At 44.8% G+C, this 21,334-nt stretch overlaps 1 protein-coding gene across 1 annotated transcript in view; it reads right to left on the minus strand.

The window, feature by feature from the left end:
- LOC124802478 (polypeptide N-acetylgalactosaminyltransferase 2-like) overlaps nt 1–21,334 on the minus strand; it is a 189,847-nt gene that overhangs the window by 23,269 nt on the left and 145,244 nt on the right. Inside the window, exons 6-7 of the mRNA XM_047263286.1 lie at nt 8,696–8,871; nt 4,793–4,896 (exon numbers count right to left, since the gene is read on the minus strand). Coding sequence (XP_047119242.1) covers nt 4,793–4,896; nt 8,696–8,871 — 280 coding nt within the window. The remainder of the gene's footprint in view (nt 1–4,792; nt 4,897–8,695; nt 8,872–21,334) is intronic.

Consider the following 21,334-nt stretch of genomic DNA (forward strand, 5'->3'; position numbering starts at 1 on the left):
AGCATGGATGTGTGTGATGTTCTTAGGTTAGTTGGGTTTGAGTAGTTCTAAGTTCTAGGGGACTGATGACCACAGATGTCAAGTCCCATAGTGCTCAGAGCCATTGGACCATTTTCTATTTCTTTGAGGAGAATTAATTTTATCTTCTTTGACGAAACAAGACGCACATATGCTGAAATATCTTCTGAATTAACAAAACAATTGGTGATAAACGTAATAAATTTTGCAGCAGGCTAATTTGTAAATTATTCAACCCACTTTCTCTTATTGGCAAACGCTCTCGTCCACAGTCATTTGCTGGTGACAGAACATTCTATTTCTTGCAACGGGATGTAAGGGGTCGATGTTCTGAAACCATCTGCAACGTTGTGGGCAAATAAAAAAGTTAATACGATGATCACGTGACACTGGACTACAAATAAATGCAATGAATTGAGTAAAATAATGCCTCAAATGGCTCTGAGCACTATGGGACTTAACTTCGGAGGTCATCAGTCCCCTAGAACTTCTTAAACCTAACTAACCTAAGGACATCACACACATCCATGCCCGAGGCAGGATTCGAACCTGCGACTGTAGCGGTCGCGCGGTTCCAGACTGAAGCGCCTGGAGTAAAACAATAAATCAAGTCTTTTTGATAAAGATTCAAAAATAAAACTTCACGTCACGAGTAAATTTTAACCCCTACTCCATGCCACTGCTTTGTGCAACAGCATCATGACTAATACTTTTTGTTGATTACTCGCGATGTCTTTATCCGATCGGCATATTTTTAGCCATTATAAGCGTGAAAAATATCTGACTACAACAATGTTCAACCTGTGATCAGCCCGCAATCATTCTCCATTATGCGCCGGCCGGTGTGGCCGTGCGGTTCTAGGCGCTTTAGTCTGGAACCGCGTGACCGCTACGGTCGCAGGTTCGAATCCTGCCTGGGGCACGGATGTGTGTGATGTCCTTAGGTTAGTTAGGTTTAAGTAGTTCTAAGTTCTCGTGGACTGATGACCTGAGATGTTAAGTCCCATTGTGCTCAGAGCTATCTCCATTATGCGCGTGATCTGGTGAGTACTGCGTGGATAAAATGTCTAAACATCTCTTCTTGAACAGTCTCCTCCCTCTGTTTACAAAAAAACTCACAGTGTTCACTAAATCGGTACATCAGATTTGCGTAATCCATTCAGTTGGACTTGTAACACTTTGAAACCGACATTTGATCCGGTTAGGGAAGTAGATTCCGGCCTAACATGACAGCGAACGACGCATTCGAATTTCGAAATTATACTTTCGTCTTCAGCAAACAGTGCGGCGCGTATACGTGGTGATAAACGGGCGGCGTGTTACACCACTCTACTTGTAGGAGTTCTGGAGTGTACGCCACTGTGCTGCCCCCCCCCCCCCCCCCCCCCCCCCCAGCCACGGCCCCATGTTTCTCGAGCGCAGAAACAAGGGTGCTGCCACCTGGCGGCATTACCACTTCACTTTTTCGAGTAAAATATGTCAGTTTGCTATACAAATACTTTCGTCGCTAATACAATAATGTACTAAACGCACCATATCATGGAAGTCGTATTTTATGAAGTATAAACTTATTTGTTCAGCTATTCTACTACAGCTACATGCATTCTCCGTGAACTATTGCACAGCGTATGGCGGTAGGCAGAGGAGAGTAGCGCAGTATCGGCCGGCTTAAGTTTATTGAGTTTAATGTGTAACTGTATTGGTTAATCGGAACATTAACATGCTATTCTCTTACCTGAAGAACGTGTCTTCTGTTTTTTTCTTTATTTATAGTACTTAATTATATCGAAAGTAAAACAGCTACTATTACAAGGCTTGCAGTATCGGCCGTTGTCTTTGCTGTGATAATATCGGTTGTTAATGATACTCAGCATTCATACTTATTCAATACTTCCAGAACACAAAAATATGAGAAATTAGAGTTACTGTCTCTGCTCTGTTGACCAATGTTTGCTTCACTGTTTAAGAGAGATAGCAAATAAAATACAAAATATTCTCCCGATCCACACGTCCAAAATGTGCCCAGCCTCTAAATTTGGTACACATCACGCAGACTGCTTCAAATGACGCCAAATACATACTGCAATTTTCAGTCTCTTCTCTTGACCCATTATTTCCAGGAAATTGCAGTTTCCTTCGTCGCTTTGTAATTGGCTTTTCATGGTCACGTTTTGCGTTTTTGTATTATTTTGGAATGCCCGACTTAAGCTCAGCTTTCTTCAATTTCCTTTAAGACTACATTTTTTCTGCTTTTAACTTATCTTCAGTGGCGATCTTTTTTTTTCTAATAGCTATCTCCCCCGCGAACATCCTGTTACTCATAACCTTGCTCACAGCTAGTTTCATCTAATCCTCTTACTTTTTTCTCCTTTTCTGCTGTTTCAACCTGAAAAATAGTGAGAGGAAGAAGAAAATATAATTTAAAAATAGAAATTACTTGTGGCCGATATTGAAAGACAATCGGGTGGTTGGTACTGCACGACAGACAGGCAGTAGGACCTAGTCATACTGTACGTTCTTTTAAAGAAATTATCATGAAACGTTTGTTAAATGCCATTCCCCACATAACACATAAAACCGAAATACAGCAACGAACTTCATCACTTATACCATAAACAGGTACCACAGACGTCAAAACATCTTCTGTGCGCTAAGAGCTACAGCAACACCATCAAGTACTCTGAGCAGATAAAGCACTGAAGAGAAGACTACAGTGCACATTCTTGCTTCTGCTTACTAACTCTCCTCCCACTTGGAGGCGGAAAGAGAAATCACCGTAGTGGTCGGTACTGTAAGTCAGCTGGTATGCACAATTCTCTATACTTCTAACCAATATTAAACTATCATATTCAATTCCCGTAGGAACGACGGTAAAATGGCTATGCCAGAGTGCGCCCCTCTATCTCTTATGTAATTTCTTTGATATCTGCTCTCATACCTGCGTGATAGGAAATTTAAACAATGGACCATTATTCCCTATTAGCTCGCTCTACGTCCTTGTGTGAGATTGCTTTGACAGATGCACCACATTTGCCCTGGATACATGATTCATTAGTTGAAGAGTTGTGTTCGTAAATAGCGCTTTGACAGAATCGTGTATGTGCTAATTGTGAGATGAAGGAAGTGTTACACTACATAATTTCAAATGAACAAAGCAAATATTTCCAACACAGTCTGCGTTTAGAATTTATCATAGAATCATAGGCATAATAGTTGCGTCGCGTTGAAGACACGTTCAGCAACATAATCGGTCACTGAATAGATTTTCAGACTACTCAGAATCGCAATAGGCCAGTCCAGTCGCAATGCGAATACATAATTTGGCTCTTTTGTGCAAGAGTCAGACTAATTCGTGAACAGCAGATCTCATCTGTTTTCTATAAGTTGCCTCATTTGTGCAAGAGGCCGATTAGTTCGAGAATAGCAAATACCATCTGTTTTCTTAGTTTTATATCAATGAATGGTATTACTCTCATTAAAAAAGCATCGTTAAAATAATTCGTAAAGAAGTAACAGGATCTGTAACCCAAATATCAAGGTACCCCTCAAGTAAGCTTTCTGTCGGTATAAGCGCTCGACACCACGCAATAGTATTATAAGCTTTCGGCTGCCTGGAGCCCTCTCCAGTGGCCAAGCACAGCGCTTCTGAAAACCAGAGGCCACGAGGTTGTGCTAACTCGCCCTTGCGCAGCTCGAGCTGTTTCACACGTCCGCCTTCGTTCGCCCACGGCTCTCCTTAATAAACCCCCTCATGACAAGAACTGCCCGCTCCAACAACATCCTCAGTGCAGAACAAGAGAAAGCTCTCGGCTAGGGAGCTACAAGCGGCTGCATTCTGGTCATAACACTGCGGAAACGGGCCAAGAGCAGCAACTATAGGGAAACAGTAATTTCCGTGAAAATATTACCGTCCCATCGCCTTTCCCGTCCGAAAACCCTATCCCGAAATAGAATTGTGTTTTAAGGGAGCACCACAAGCATTGTAGTCTTTATCTCCTAGCAACCAAAATTTTGCACTAGCGGGAGAAAATTCATGACCCATCTACTGTGACCATCTTTTATATTATCGGCTTTCCCCATCGGCCTAGCGGCTGTATCGACAAAGGAAGAAGCAAAACGATGCCCTTTTTTCTACTCGTAGAATCAAGAGAGTCACTAGTTATCTACATAGCAGAAATGTATTATCTTAAGATACACTGTGCGATACATTAGTAACAAAAAAACTTGGGTAGCAGCACCATGAGATTCTCGCGAAGAAGCACAGACATGTAACTTTTTTCTTTCTTTCTTTTTTAAGAAAAACTTTTTTTTTCTTGAAACGGCTACGTTTTCACAGACGAGGCGTGTAACTGTTCTCCGAGTTGTTCTTAACGTTCGCAGAGCTGAATTGTTGACTGCGGAAGTTGGAGCATAATTCGCAGTCCTTGTTGCACTTTTTATGAACAGATGAGATGGAATATGCATTTAAATAGATGTCTGTGTAAACACAATTTTCGATTGTTACGTGTCATTGCCGATTACTAAAATCTCGCCGATAAGGAAGAAAAACGAGAGTATTATTGTCAAAATAATTCCACGTCTGTCTGCACAAATGAACTCCAGTTCCGAACTTCACATTATCTACAGCCTTTGTATCACCAGATAATTGTTCAATAATGATTCACAATGGTGTAGAAAAGGGATTATTTGAGTTCTTCTTTGTCGGCTTCTTGAAGAAACGAAGATCGGACATTCTATTTATTCTGTTTTTTTGTAAGCAACAAAAGGTACTCACCGAGGTTTTCGCCGCCCCACACGTCCATCATCATGTCGTACTTGCCCAGCTTCTCAAAGTAGGCTTTGTCGATGACGAACAGACCTCCGGCAATCATTGGAGTCCTGCAGAACAAAGACAGCGTCAATCAGCCGCTACAAGCGCGCACACACACACACACACACACACACACACACACACACACACACACACACACGAGCGCGCACACGCACAGCAAGTACTAATAACACGGAATTAAGGAAGTGACTAGTGGCAGCAGATTAACAACCGGCTGTAGATCCTGGCGTCTCAGTCTCCGTAATTCTACAGTACGATACTACTGTCCATGCACCACCAAGTAACACGAGCAAAAACAACAGACTGCAGAGACGAAGCAGTTTTTCAGATAGGTCAGAAATACTCCCCGCTCTCTGCCGTCTCCAAGCGTTTTGGAACAAGTAACAAACATCTGGTGGTCTATATTTCTTAATAACCACGCTGCGCATAGTGTTGTTAACACTTCAGACTTCCTCCAGAGACCGGTGAATCATTAATATCAGTTGCTTCAAGAAGTAATGCAATTTTTTTTTTCTCGGCCACACTTTCGGTTGAAAAAATGCAGAATATTCCCGCTTCGGCCCCTGCAGTATCACGAAGTTCCGAGGTGTGACGGTACTATAAGTACGCTTCAAAATGACGTCTGTAACGGGGGTGCTGTCCAAGCAGAGGACTGTCATTGATTTTCTTTTGAGGGTAAACCAAAGCATCGCAGATATTCATAGGCACTTGCAAAATGTCTTTGGAGACCTGGTAGTCAACAAAAGCACAGCGAGTGGTAGGGCGAGGCATTTTTCATAATCCCAACAAGGTCGTGCGAACTTGTCCGATCTCCCGCATGCCGGCCGGCCGCGCACAGCTGTGACTTCAACCAAGATGGAACGTGCGAACACTCTCAATCGAGATGACCGACAGACCACACTCAAACAACTCGCTCCTTCAACTAAACATCTTTGTTTGTAGTGCTGACACACTCGTCCACCAGTTGCTGTACTCAAAGGTGTATGCGCGCTGTGTTCCTCGCCATCTAACAGAAGACCATAAAGAGCAACAAAGGACCATCTGCGCGGACTGCTTGCGCGTTACGAGGTTGATCGTGAGAATTTTTTGTCAAGCATCGTCACAGCCGCTGAAACATAGGTTCATCACTTGGAAGTGGTAACAAAACGGCGATCCACCAAGTGGCAATACACGACCTCTCCTCCGGAGAGTATGTTCAAAGCCGCTTCCTCAGCCGGAGAAGTCTTGGCGACGGTCTCCTGGAATTCTGAAGGGGTTATTCTGTTTGATTTCCTCTCCCATGGTGCAGCGATTAACTCTGAAATGTATTTTGCTACGCTCAGGAAACTGAAGAAACGAATTTAGGGTGATTGTCGTTACAAAAATGCAAACGAACTTCTTTCTGCGTACCAGCGCAAGGCCTGACTGTAGCTCACAAAAGTTCATTGGACTATTCTTCATCATCCACCCTACAGCCTGCATCTCGCCCCTTCCGACTTCCATCTGTTTGGCGCAATGAAGAATGCACTCTGCCGGAAGCAGTTTGTGGGTGATGAGGAGGTTATTGGTGCAGCAAGATGGTGGCTCCGACGTCGACCAGTAGAGTGGTACCAAGTGGGTGTACAAGCCCTCCTAGCAACAAGGCGTATGACCGTTACGTTGAAAGGAGATTATGTTGAAAAATAAGGTTTGTAGGCAAAAGAGTGGGGAATAATATGCTGTTTTTGTGTTCTGAATAAAACTAACCTGATTTGAGGAAAAAAAGTGTCGCATTAGTTACTGACCGCCCTTCGTTTTATGATTTACCACATGGCCCACCAATCCAAGCTTTCTACTTCTAAGGATCTTTCCTCCCCAAGCCGTGTATCCACTTGTTCTACTTATTTTCCAAATAATATTTGACATCCTCCTGCAGCACAATTTTTAAACGCATCTTTGTGCTTTCTCAAGGCCTCGATTTCACTTTAATACAAGATTATACTCCAGAGCACAGTTACAAACATATATATTCCAAAATTCAGTGTCTTTATATCAAAAGGAGCCCTTCAATGAAGAGCGCATTCGTCATCTGTACCGCTCTCCTGTTTGACTTGTAATAAAATCTTACCTAAAAGATAACACAACTAAACTACTTCTTGTTTTCTTCAAATCTGATATTTAATCTAGGCTTCTTTTACCTATAACCAAAACTATATACTTAGTAACCTGTCGAATGAATTCAACAGTTGACAGAGAATATGTTCCCTTCTCCGACAATAAGGAATCACGACGTACTGTTAAGAGGAATGAACAGCACCTTGCTCTAAATACAGTGAAAGCAAGGGCGTGAGAAATGAAAAGCAGCTAAATAGAGAATAGTGGCTTGTGAAACATCAACACTGAAAAAGACACGATAGGCTAAGTGAAAGGAAACTGCTACCTAAGATGCAAGTTTACGCAGTATGGCCAAAGCAAGGGCCGGCCGGTGTGGCCGTGCGGTTAAAGGCGCTTCAGTCTGGAACCGCGTGACCGCTACGGTCGCAGGTTCGAATCCTGCCTCGGGCATGGATGTGTGTGATGTCCTTAGGTTAGTTAGGTTTAATTAGTTCTAAGTTCTAGGCGACTGATGACCTCAGAAGTTAAGTCGCATAGTGCTCAGAGCCATTTGAACCAAGCCAAAGCAAGGGGGACACCGTAAGAAGATGGGTCTAGTGAGACGGAAATAGAAATCAGATCTGTTGACACGAAATAGAGGAAAATGTTTATGAAACTGGGAGCTTGCAGTTAGTATTTTCTGCAGATGAAACGAGGACAGCAGAACAAAGAGAGAAAATAACTGAATTTTAAATGTGGTGCTACGGAAGGGCGTTAGGCAGATAAAAGTGCGAAATAAAAAGATAAAGAAAATCACTTATTAGGATACGTGATACGGTAAGGGCTGACCAGAAGAAGGCTGAGATTCGTGGACATTTTATACAGCATTCGAGAATAAAACTGGCACTGGAAAGAAGTGAAGCACTATACAGGACGATAAATATGGAAATATGCAAAAGGAGATTGGGATCATGTTCTGCACGACAAAAATTTGTGTCTCTAGCATGCTGGTGTTGAAACAGGACAGCGACATTTATGAACTGTCAGAGGACCCATCTTAAGTTGCGTACGAAGTTTATATATTTTCTGATGATTAATTTCATACGGGTTGGCCATTATCGAATCATCCATGAGCATAAGTCTTGCATTATAGCTGGACGTACAAGTAAATAATTGGCCACGAAACATATAAACGAGGCCAGTAACTTACAAGTACGTCTGGTTTTAACACAAGACAGATGTACATGGATGATTCGATAATGGACAAGCCGTCCGAAACTAGTCATCAACAAATAAAATTTTCTACGCTAACAGCTGTTATAATCACAAAAAAACTGTGGACGAATCAGTTAGCATACGAGATTAAAAGGTTAAGAGCGACTACCAAACACTCGTAAGGCTTGTTGAAGGAAATATTTTTTCGTACTTATTACGACGTCAGTTTGAGTTATAACTCATATTTTCAACATTTTGGTGTCGTACAGGAGGCAAGAGACTTTCATCATCTCGATGGGTCTGCACTAGAGGTGTGCTGCCATCGTCAAAAAATCTCGATATTCAACAAGGCTATCACGTTACCCGTTTGAAAGTCAGATCCTGATTGTCACAGCGAAGGAATCCGCCGAAAGACTCATCTCTCACTCAGACATGCAAGGAAATAAATAGTAAACGTGTCTGGTGACTTACAACCAAAAGAAAGAAACTGCAATTTCTGAATGGTGACACATTAAAATGGCTGGTATTAGCAAAGAGTCGTGCACCACGGCAGGCAGGCAGGGAAAGGTAGAGGCTTACCGTATGGGGGCTGTGGGGTCCTTCTTGCGTGCAGCTCGCTCCTCGGCGCTGAGGTACTCCCACTTGAAGACCAGGTTCCAGTCGAAGCCGCCGCGTAGATCGGCGGACGCGCCGATGTACTCGAAAGTGTCCATACTGATCACGTCGATGACTGGGCACACCACTCGAGTCTTGTCCTGAAACACGAGGCCAGACTCCTTGCAGTCACAGTCTAGTGAGTTCTCAGTGAGCGCTCCACTCTACACTGATGAGCCGAAACATTACGACCACCTGATTACCGGCGCGTCAGTCCACCTCCGGAACACACCAAAGCAACGATTTTGCGTCTCATGGATTTTACAGGCCCTTGGCAGTTCTCCGGAGATATTTGGCACCATACGCCCATGCTCATGACACACAAATCCCCTAATTACTGGCAAATCTTTTGTAGGCACGGAGCTGGCGAATTTGGCGACGAAGACTGCAACGCGGGTTCACTGCCATTTTCCTAAAACCACTGTAGCAGATTCTGTCTTTCTACCATTGACCGTTCTCCCACTGTACGGCACCATCTTCGTCGAGCAGGACATCAAGTATGAATGGACGCAAATGGTCCACAGTCAAGTACATGCACTCCACAGCTGTCACTGTGCCTTCGATTCCTACCACAAGTGTCCCGTGAACTTCCCGCACACCGCCAGAGTGCTCGTGCGTCCTTGACGAGGTCCGCGTTTCGACAGCCGTTCGCCTGGATAACGGAGTATCCGGGCACGACCACCGACCTGGTATAGATGAAACCTGGTTCATTCGACCAAGGGAAATGTTTCCATAGACCCCGAGTCCAAAATAGTCGCCGTTGTCGTGGTCGTAGTGTCATCATAGGAACACGTAGAGGTCGTTTCGTGCGGAGTCGCATCTTCAGCAACGTGGGCCGAACGCTGTTCTCCGAAATATTTTTGCCTGCCCCATCACTGAACACTGTCGTTATATATGCCCCAGATCGTAGCACATCCTGCTTTGCAGATCGAGAAAGCCTTCGTGAGCCGTGGTAAATTTGCTGTTTTGAAGAGCGCGCCGCAGCGCGTAGTGTGAAGCAGTTGCCCTCCGTTTCTGGCGGTGGCGCCGCTGTGGCAATGGCAGCTTTGGTGTCTCCCTCTGGTGGGAAAGGGGAAAGGTAACCTGTTCACGTGCATTTAAGGGGCGCTATGACCTCGCTAGGCGGCGAGTTTGGTCAGTTGGTCAGCCGGGTCAGTGTGGGGCAGTCAGTGTCTGTCTGTCGTCCAGAGTGCTAGTACGTGTTAGGCCGCCAGTCTGGTCGAGTTTGTTCAGGCAACGGTCATTGGCGGTTGGATCGATCGGTTGGTCGGTCGCGCACTGAGACACAAGATGACTTGTCCGTTTTGAGCGTCGGCGCATGTGAGGTCCCCACGTCAGTCCAGTGGGCCGCGCCGTATAGCGAGGGGTAGTGGCTTCGCGGCCGACACGAGATCAACTGGAGTCAACCCACGACATCGGTCTGGCCGGCGTGAGCTGCGACACCGTGAGACGGGCGCGCCTTCCTGCGTCCGTTGAAGCGGCTGGTAGCGGACGGTTCGGGAGAGCGTTTTGGGGGTGCTGGGTCAAGTCTTCGCCAGACATCGCAGTTTGTTAGACGTTAAGTGATTCGTGATATGCTGTTTCATTTACTTGTTAAATTCTACTTGTTTTCTTCGTCAGTCTCTCGTTCCCAGCTTGCTCGTCTGTCTCCCGTCCGCATTTGTTAGGCAGTTAGTATCTGTCTGTCTGTCTGTCTGTCTGTCTGCCACACGTTAATAGATGCCTCTGTCATATTTATCGGATTCGGTCGTAACGAATTTATTGCTTAAGGTGTAAAGGCCGAATTCCTGAAATATGTTTTTATCTTGCCTATCATCTTGCGAGGCGGTATATGTGTAATGCAGAGCATGTTTGTACATTTTATGTAAGTCTGCATTTCATGGTTTTTTATTTAAATGATCATTTTAGTATATAAAGTTGCCACCCTTCCACCGTAAGAGTTTTGTTTTAAAAACAAGTTGCACTTTCGGTGGCAAGTAATTTTTTTAATGTGAGTGTTTTGTACCATTTCCATCCCTCCTACGAGGTGCAAAGTTTATGTGTTTGTGTGAGTTGTTAAAATTTTTAGTTTAAAGTAATCTGGTGTGTTGCAGATTTGCACCAATGTAGTCTTTCAGAGGTTGTTGTAAGCGGTCGTGAGTACGGCCGTGTTAAAAGGGAGCGGCAAGGTCCTCAGCCCGAAAGCTCATACTGTCAAAATATTTGCTATTTCTGCCTCTGAATAAATTGTAACTTGATATTTAAAAGGTGCTTTCTGATTATAATGTTTAAATCTGTTTAAAAAAAGGAAAGGGTTTTTAGGAATAAAATTTCCATTTGTTGAAAGAAATTTGTTTTCATCAGTTACCCACTGGCAACTACTTCCACGCTCACATAGTGTTATTAAATGTGTTAATGTTCTTGATGAATCGTTAGTAAATTCCTTAAGAAAAGATTTTGAAAGTAAAACCACGGTTCACTTCGTCTTCCACTTTCCGTGATGAGGTGTCGACACACAACACCTTGTTGCCTGATCGAAGTTTCACTGTTTTTCAGCCACTTTCCACAGTTGCTCACGAAAAACAGCAAGCGAACAATAGACCAGCTTCGCCACTTACGAGACGCTTATTACCAACCAGCGGACCATAAGAAACCGCCCTTTCTCAGAGTCCCTTACAGAGGTTTGATAAAAATAAAGGAACATCGCGAGAAACGCATGCTTGAACATAACATACAGTTGCTAGCCAAGAACTGCAGGCTGCACGGTTGTACTCATATGTAACCACGAATGACACCTGTGCAATGTCCTCCTTACACAGCACAATGGTTCAAATGGCTCTGAGCACTATGGGACTTAACTTCTGAGGTCATCAGTCCCCTAGAACTTAGAACTACTTAAACCTAACTAACCTAAGGACATCACACACATCCATGCCCGAGGCAGGATTCGAACCTGCGATGGTAGCGGTCGCGCGGTTCCAGACTGTAACGCCTAGAACCGCTCGGTCACTCCGGCCGGCCATTACACTGCAAGTTGCTGTCGTTGCCAGAACATTGTTCCGTGTGGTTGTGAGTTAATTATGTCGGAACTAAGTGAATTCGAACATCGGGTGCTCGTATAGCAGGAACTTCCATAACAAACGTAGCCGAAGTGGTTGGTGGTTCAAGAGAAACATTTTTGAGATTTATACTGCATAAAGGAAAAGTGAGAAAACGAAAAGCTGAAAAACATTATCCGCGATGCCACAACGTGGACGGAATTGTGCTAAGTGATCGTGACAGACGGCGTTTGAAGAGGATTTTGACGGAAAATAAGAGGACGATAGCTGCAAAAGTCGCTGCAAAACTGAATGACACACTCGCGAACCATTTCAGCACCAAAACAATAAGAAGGCAGATTTATTAATCAGGAATTACAGGTAGAGCTGGAGTACCGAAACCACACATCAGCGATGCAAATGCCCTTAATAAATAAACGTGGTGCCAAAACCATAAAACCTCGATTATGGAGCAATGGAAGGAGGTCACTTGGTGGGATGAGTCTTGTTTTACATGGTTTACAACTTCTGTCGGGTCTATGCCCCAAGAGCGAAACATGGTGAAGGTTCGATGATGATTTTGGCAGCCAATGTCGTGGTATTCCATGGGCTCCCTGGGTATTCTGCAAGACAACGTTACTGCCAAGAATTATGTGACCCTTTTGCCTCATTAGGTCCATCCCATCCAAGACGACAGGGCCCGTATTCACGTAACTCGCATCGCCCAGAACTTGTTTTGTGAGCACGAGGATTAATTGTCCCATCTCCCCTGGCTGCCACGGTCACCAGATCTCAATATTACTGAGCCTTTGTGGTCGACTTTGGAGTCAAGCGTGGGTGATACCTATCCACCTCTGTCATCTTCACCTGAACTTGCCACTATTTTGCAGGAAGAACAGTATAATATTCCCTTTGATACCATACAGTATCTGTACTTATTTATTCTGTGACGACTGGAAGCATTTTTAATCTCAAGCAGTATCCTGCATTGTATTAGGCGTGGTAATGCGTCGTGTTTTTGGTATTGCCATATTTTTGTCCACCACAGTGAGTCTGTGGATTTCCTCATCTGCGACCGTATAATCCCTATAACGATTCGCCATTCGTCTCTGCTCCGATTACAGACTCTGCTTATCACATCACGTGCGTGCAACATCTCCAGGTGGCACGCGTTCTCTCGGTGGATATTGGTCATAAAGCTTTAGCTCATCGGTGTACATTAAAAGAGTTACATAATGCTACTTTGGACCAAGTTATACTCAGTTACTCTTTGTCGCAGGGCTTTGCCAAACTCTACTGGTACCGGAAGAAATGACACGGCTTAATGGAATGAAGAGATATCGATGCGTGCGTTGTATCATGTGACAATCGTATGGCTTAATTGTAAAAGTACTGCCGTCGAAGCCTTTTGTCCTGGTTCCTGTTCTGTGCTGTGCTGTAATTCTAATTGGCTAGAAACTGTTCATTCGTTATAGTATTCGTAAAATGTTTCATTTTGAATTTTCTAACAAAATGTCACCTCGTGTAGTACAGCACCATTGAAAAAGTGTAGTTAGCGAAACAGGAAAGGAAATGGATAGGTCAAAATTAGATATATTGGGAATTAGTGAAGTTCGGTGGCAGGAGGAACAAGACTTTTGGTCAGGTGAATACAGGGCTATAAATACAAAATCAAATAGGGGTAGTGCAGGAGTAGGTTTAGTAATGACTAAAAAAAATAGGAGCGCAGGGACTGAAAACTTTGAGATAATACATTTTATTCAGTTCTGTAGAACAGAGTCGTACCAACAATTAGTATGCTCCAAATTTTAAGGTTTACTTATTGATGAAAACTTAAAGAAGCGTATTACATAGCTTCTCAGACAGATAAGTTCAGCTACTTTTGCTCTTCGTTAACTGCCAGTTTTCGAAAAATGAATCAACCTCCTGACATATTTTGCACATTTCTAACCAATAATGTTTGGTGAAATAATTTTCTGTGGTAATTCATCATTTGGAAGGAAAGTACTGATTGCGCGGGGGCGAGCAGTAAAAATAATCTGTCGAGTTCACCCGTGGTCGTCATACACGCACCTCTTGAATGAGACAGGCATTATAATTGCACCATCAAAATACATATACTCGCTAGTGAAATTCGTCAGAAATGGTCCATCACAGTTTGGGAAGAATAGTGATGTCCATACCCACAACACTAGAGGGAAAAATGGCCGTTATTTCCTATTATTAAAGGTGTCAGTGGCTCCGAAAGGAGTTCAATATGCAGCAAGAAAAATATTTTCATCGATGGCTAACAACATAATATGACTGACAGGTAGTGAAGAATCCACCCCAAAATCATTTCTCCTGGACAACTTCTTCTATTCCATGGACGAATTTCTGTTCCAAAACGGATATCCTGTAAAAAAAACTGATTTTAAGTGCAGTTACATTAGTAGGACTAAAAAACAATGTGTTCATCTATGTTAACAATAATCATAGACACATCCTGTGAAATGACGCGTACCACATCATCTCGACAGAAAAATCGTTCGAATGATCTATGGGACATGCAACTAACTACCCACCAAACTAACTGGAAACGATATTCTGGATGAACAGCTCCGGGAAAAATGTTTTGCTGCCATGAGAAGTGGTGTGTGAGTAAGATGCGGATTTCAGCGCTATGCTTTGAGGAAGAGCGTCGTAGGGCAAGAACTACGAGAGGTCGTGCTGTCTTTGTTTTGGGGATTGAACGCATTGGGCCGAGATAAGTTAATAGCTGCACTGAAGCGAGAGTAGACAAAGATATACAATATGAAAATCAGCGCTGCGAGTATGTGGGGGAGATATTTGAATGGAAGTACGAATCGGGTGACAACCGTGACGTAGGAATAGATAAAGAGAGTGTTCCCTCCACCTAAAATATCTCGACCTCTACCTACTATTACCTCCAGTATTGTTGAAAACTTAAAGCGAACCTTTTGCAGAATATTCGTTTACGAATAATTTTACTCTTTTTACCTACATTGTTTAAAAACACCTTTATGAATTCTGCAGTTCCGCTTTCTTTCCTCTTCTGATTGTCTGAGATTATCACGTACTAATGGTCTGAAGATTATCACTGGCAGGTCGCAAACGGTTACGGCATTGTCAAACGCTTAAGTGAATACGTCGTAAAAGTACATTTAAAAAAAAAGATGTATTAAGAGATACAATGGCGCCTAAAGAAATGGCTTCTTTAAGGTTGCAGAGAACAATGCAGGCGATGTCGCTGAGGGATGATGGGATGGGCAAGGAAAGCTGTTCAGCTACGGTTGGGGCGAGACACTGCCTTTCATTTACAGGTATACGTGAGGTGGAGTGGAATGCATTACAGTGGTTGTTTCGGGGGAGGGGAGCAAACACGAAAGTCATCGGTCCCAGACCGGTAGGGATTCTTGCTTGAGCGGCGTAGCGTGAGACTCAGATACCCGCCGCAAAGGCAGTGGCTGCCAGAAACGAAGAGCGCTTGATACCTGCGGCGCATCTGACTTTTCTCACTGTACTGAAAACAAGCGTAGTAGACTAACTATGTGAGGATTTGCAGTAGCTAGAGCCTTCATATTCTTGGTGGTCGCAGGAGCATTTTTATATGCCTGGCTGCTGCCGATCACCGCAACAGATCTCCTGTAACTGTCCCTTACGAGAATAGTTACCGCACTTTTTCTGCACGTGTTCGTTACAATTCACAATGGTCTCCGTCCAAATGTTTGCTTTCTGTGTATTGGAAACTATTTGTCATTCAGGGCATTACGTTGGACGTTAGGGAGAGGGAGGGTGCGTGATAAGAGGCGTGTTGTGATTGGACTATCTGCAGCCTCCCCGCCCCCTTTCCCGTCAGGCCGCGTACTACCCAGCCAGCACATTGCTGAAAACGTGCAGCCTGCGTCAGCATTTGCATGCGGCGCGTGACCTGGGATTTTGCGACATCGTTATCGTCGCGTATTCGCCACGGGTGCGCAGCGATGACAGAGGGGCCCCAGGGCTTCCGATAAAAAAAAAATGCGTGCTGTGTTACACGTAAAACGCGGCATTTCCACCTGCCTGACGCACAGACGTATTAGTCGACGTGAGTCTCATTTTTAAATCGGGACAGAAAAGCATGAATTTGCATTCTTGTAGGTGGTTCTTTATTTGTACCTACGAATACTCGGGATACGGATGTGGACAGCAAAGGGCGACAAACCATAACGACATACATTAGGTGGTGTAAAATCTAGTATCTCTCCGACCAATAGTCAGGTCACCTTCCCTCTAGCCACCTACGGGAGAGTTTGTGTGAGAAATCTCATTCTTCCAAACCCCTCCCGGGCACCGAGTGTTCTCACGGCGTCCTTGATTGTCTTGTTGGGCACCAGCGTTTCGCGGCGCCGGCGGGCACTGGTTGCCTCGTCATGGCCGATCGGGATTCTGGACTGATAAAGGTAAGCCCGTGAGAGCGTAAGTGAGGAGAGTAAGAACCCTACCGCGCACGTGTAGGCTCCTCGGACACAGGTGTAAATACAGTAATGATGATTAGACGCCTGAACAAACGTCTTGGTCTAACAGACCCCAGGAGGTTATGAGGGCTTGGCACAGTTGCTCCACTGTTTGCCTTTACTTACTCGATTGAGCGAGTGGTTTTTTTGTGAGGGGGAAGGGGGGAGAGGTATCGTGTCATCATTCTTTTGGATGATTTGACGCAGTCTTCCACGAATTCCTCCCTTGTGCCAACCTCCATCCCAGAGTAGCACTTGCACCCTACGTCCCCAGTTATTTGTTGGACGTGTTCCAGTCTCAATATTCCTCTACAGCTCACACTAGCTTAGTATCATGGAACTTATTTCCTGATGTCTTAAAACACGCTCTATCATGTTTTCTCTTCTTCTTTTCAATGTTCACCACAAATTTCTATCCTCAGAGATTCAGAGGAGAAGTTCATCATTCTTTACCTTACCAGTCCACCGAATTTTCAACATATTTCTGTAGCACCGCATCCAAAATACTTCCGATACTTTTTTGTTCCGGTCTTCTTGCAATCCACGTTTCACTCCCATACAATTATGTATTCCAAACGTACATCCTCAGAAATTTCTTCCTCAGATCCAGGGCTGTGTTTGTGACTAGTGGACTTTTTCTGGCCAGGAATACCTTCTTTGTTTGCGCTAGGCTGCTTTTTGTGTCCTCCTTACTTCTACCGTCATGTTTTATTTTTGTTCGGAGGTATAAGAATTCCTCCATCTCGTCTATTTCGTCGTCCCCAATTTTCATGCTAAGTTGCGCATATCTGCTGCGCCCATTACGCTCGTCTTCCTTCGGTTTACATTCTGTGCTCGGTAGATTATTCATTAAATTGAACAGGTTCTGTACTTCTTCCACGATTTACTGAAGATAGCAATGACATCAGCAGATATTGTCGTTGCCACTCAGAATTATGATCCCAACCTTTCACCTGATTAGTCTTTTACCAATTTTAGTCCTGTTCTCCAGGATGCTAAGAATTTGGGGAATCTAGGATTACTGTATTGTCAAGCGGTCACAGACGATTAGGGTGCGACGATTAGTGGGTATTGCCAACCTCGTGGCAGCTCGGCTGGCGCCTGAACGACTGTACGGATGTGACTTTCGCTTGAGCTCTTGCAGCACCGCCTCCACGTAGGAACCCCCCAGCCACTGGGCGTCAGCATGCTGGTTGCTGGCTAAACATGCTCTCATCCGGAGGATCCGTAGTTTTCCTGAGCCTTGACCTTCAGCCGATGCTTAGAATTAGGTAGTGGAGCCTCTTCCCTCTCTCAACCCAGCTCCCAGATGTACCTGTAGTCATAAAGTATAAGACTGTCGTTTTATTCAAATACACAATTGTGTGGGAAGCTAACAAAAAAAAATGTTCAAATGTGTGTCAAATCGTATGGGACTTAACTGCTAAGGTCATCAGTCCTAAACTTACACACTACTTACACTAAATTAGCCTAAGGACAAACACACACACCCATGCCCGAGGGAGGACTCCATCCTCCGCCGGAACCAGCCGCACACTCCATGACTGCCCGATTCACACACTGGCTCGTTACTGACTGCAGCAAACTTCCGTTTACGTATGCTTTCGCGCAATGGGGCGACGTCGCATGTTTTGAACACCCGAGCGCAATTGGCTGTTGTCAATTGCCATCGTCCGCTTTGCTATCACCCCGTGGTGTAAGACTGGTAGACATCTTCTTCAGCACCGTGATCCAAACGTCATTCAATTTCCGCCGTCCTTCTTCCTATTTAAATACCTGGGGTGTTCGAAGAATCTCTATGGCCTCTGTGTATAGCCTTTCATGGTATCCGCTTGTGACTGCCAGTACTTGAGCTCTATGAAAATGGGTGTGGTGGTCCCTGGCTACAAAGCACGTTTCCTTTCGCAATTGGCCTTGCGCTCTTGACCAATTTTATATGAACTTTTATCTTTCCGGGTGGATTAGTAGATTACCACCGTGTTCCGTTTTTTCAAGACTTTTGCTTTGCAGTAGGTAACGTCCTTAATGAAAGGCAGGAAACTTTCGATTTCATCAGCGCTTGTGCATCGCTATGATTTCTGTGCAGTGGTCTTAACGCTCTTTTTACCTCAACGGACGGATGATCCTTCGTGAGCAATGCATTGTGAGATGTTTCAATTCCACGTCAAGCACCTGTGGGTCGCACATGTTCCTTGCTCTATCCGCCAACGTTTCTAAGGTGTGGGTGGGAGTTCACATCCCGCTGTACGTAACGGCCTGTGCGCGTGGGTTTTCGGTAAACCGTGTGACGTAAGTGCAGTGCGGAAGAAGATGTGTACCGATCTTCCACCTTGAGGTGATAGCAGCAGCGGGGTGCACTCTGTAACGAGCCATACTGTGAATCGAAAACTCAAAGAAGCTACAACCCCTTGAAAATGTCCTCTGCAGAGGGGGGGTGAAATGATGTTGGGTTTAAATGTGAAATCCATTCGACCGCGTCGTAACAGCCGGGAACATTTTATTAATTGTGACTTGCACAGTGTTATCTGGCCGCAAACCTGGGAAGTGTATTTCCATCTTACAAAGGAAATTTTAAAGTTTAAAAAATCGCTATACGTTCGGATTTCAATAAGCTGTTTAGTACGAGGGGTATTCGGGAAGTAAGGTACGATTATGCACGAAATGGAAACCACTGTGAAAATCTGATGGAGCTCTGAACAGATGTGTTGAGCAGTGTCTTTAGTATGCTTAGAGATCGCGTGACATCGCTCTTTTCAGTTAAAAGCGCAAAGTGATCACGCAGAAATGCCTAAACAACTGTGTCCCGCCTTGTAGTGGATCCGGTGAGAGATTTCGCCTGAAGCTATGCAACGCACATTACATAAATGTCATACGTTTCTTTCTTCAAGACAGTTCTCAGCCGCATTCTGCAGGGGCAATGAAGTGTTTGGTCACCCACAATACAGCCCTTAATTGGCTCCCTCCGTTGTTCATCTCCGCTCACACGAACCGCTGGCTACGAAGACAACATTTTGGCACAAACAACGAAAGGCATACCAGCGTAGAGAATTGGCGGTAAGAACAAGCGGCTACTTTCTGTGACGAGAGTAGCGGAAACTTTGTAAAAACACCACGTCAAATGTCTAAGTCTGAGCGGTGACTATTTAGAGAGGTAGCTGGAAGGTGTGGCTAACTGTTTCGAACGAAAAATTTTTGATTTTCATTGTGGTTTCCATTTCGCGAGCGATCTGACCTTGCTTTCCGAACAGCCCTCGTACATGATGTGCCTTCGGCTGTATCGACGATCTTCGCAAACGGTACCGGCAACCCTTCGGGCATCTCGGGTGCGCGGGCAGCCTATTTGGTCCCTGCTTATCTCCGCGTTGCGGTCTCACCCTGTCGCAGCAATGGTCAGACACAGGCGGCGGTACCAGCAGTAGCAGACGCCGCCACTTCCAAGGGATCTATTCGCCTCCGCCACACTCGTGTGCAGAAAACAGTACCGCGAGTATTCCGCCGCTTGCCGCCAGTGCGCCAAGAGCTAGGCAAGTCAGTTCTTCCGGCTTCGAGAGCCTCTCCTGGCCTCCGGGTTGTTGCTATTCACCCCGTCGTCCCATCTAGGGACCAACGCCGCTGTATTCAGCATTCATCTCTGCTCCTCTGGTGCGATCAGACTGTATCCTGTATAGACTTTCTGCTCATCTGCTGGTCTCATTTACGACAGCTTATTAGAATATTTTCCGTACAAGTGCATTTGTCAACGAAGATACTAATTACATTACTTTGTCAGACTCTGGAATTGCCATACTGTTAAGTCTTCATGTTCCTATGAGACACTGTAATTGTGATTTTGTTATTATTGTCGAAGTAGATATTTCTTTCTTTGGCCAATAAACTTTTGTAAAATTTCATCACTGTTTTGTCCGTGTCGGTATGAGCAACACGTCACCTTCAGAGCCCGAAAAACTACGTGAAGATAAGAAACTAGTGGTAGCCAAGAAAACCCTTTTGAGAAGTACACTACTGGCCATTAAAATTTCTACACCACGAAGATAACGTGCTACAGACGCGAAATTTAACCGACAGGAAGAAGATGCTGTGATATGCAAATGATTAGCTTTTCAGAGCATCCACACAAGGTTGGCGCCGGTGGCGACACCTACAACGTGCTGACATGAGGAAAGTTTCCATCCGATTTCTCATACACAAACAGCAGTTGACCGGCGTTGCCTGGTGAAACGTTGTTGTGATGCCTCGTGTGAGGAGGATATATGGGTACCATCGCATTTCCGACTTTGAGAGACGTCGGATTGTAGCCCATCGCAATTGCGGTTTATTGTATCGCGACATTGCTGCTCGTGTTGGTCGAGATCCAATGACTGTTAGAACAATATGGAATCAGTGCGTTTAGGAGGGTAATACGGAACGCCGTGCTGGATCCCAACGGCCTCGTATCACTAGCAGTCGAGATGATAGGCATCTTATCCGCATGGTTGTAACGGATCGAGCAGCCACGTCTCGATCCCTGAGTCAACAGATGGTGACATTTGCAAGACAATAACCATCTGCACGAACAGTTCGACGACGTTTGCAGCAGCATGGACTATTAGTTCGGAGACCATGGCTGCGGTTACCCTTGACATTGCATCACAGACAGGATCGCCTGAGATGGTGTACTCAACGACGAACCTGCGTGCACGAATGGCAAACCGTCATTTTTTCGCATGAATCCAGGTTCTGTTTACAGCATCATGACGGTCGCATCCGTGTTTGGCGACATCGCGGTTAACGCATATTGGAAGCGTGTATTCGTCATCGCCATACTGGGGTTATCACCCGGCGTGATAGTATGGGGAGCCATTGGTTACACGTCTCGGTCACCTCTTGTTCCCACTGACGGCACTTTGAACAGTGGACGTTACATTTCAGATGTGTTACGACCCGTGGCTCTACCCTTCATTCGATCCCTGCGAAACCATACATTTCAGCAGGATAATGCACGACCACATGTTGCAGGTCCTGTACGGGCTTTTCTGGAAACAGAAGATGTTCGACTGCTGCCCTGGCCAGCA

The sequence above is a fragment of the Schistocerca piceifrons genome, chromosome 6 (assembly GCF_021461385.2).
Source record: "Schistocerca piceifrons isolate TAMUIC-IGC-003096 chromosome 6, iqSchPice1.1, whole genome shotgun sequence".
Classification (NCBI taxonomy): Eukaryota; Metazoa; Arthropoda; class Insecta; order Orthoptera; family Acrididae; genus Schistocerca; species Schistocerca piceifrons.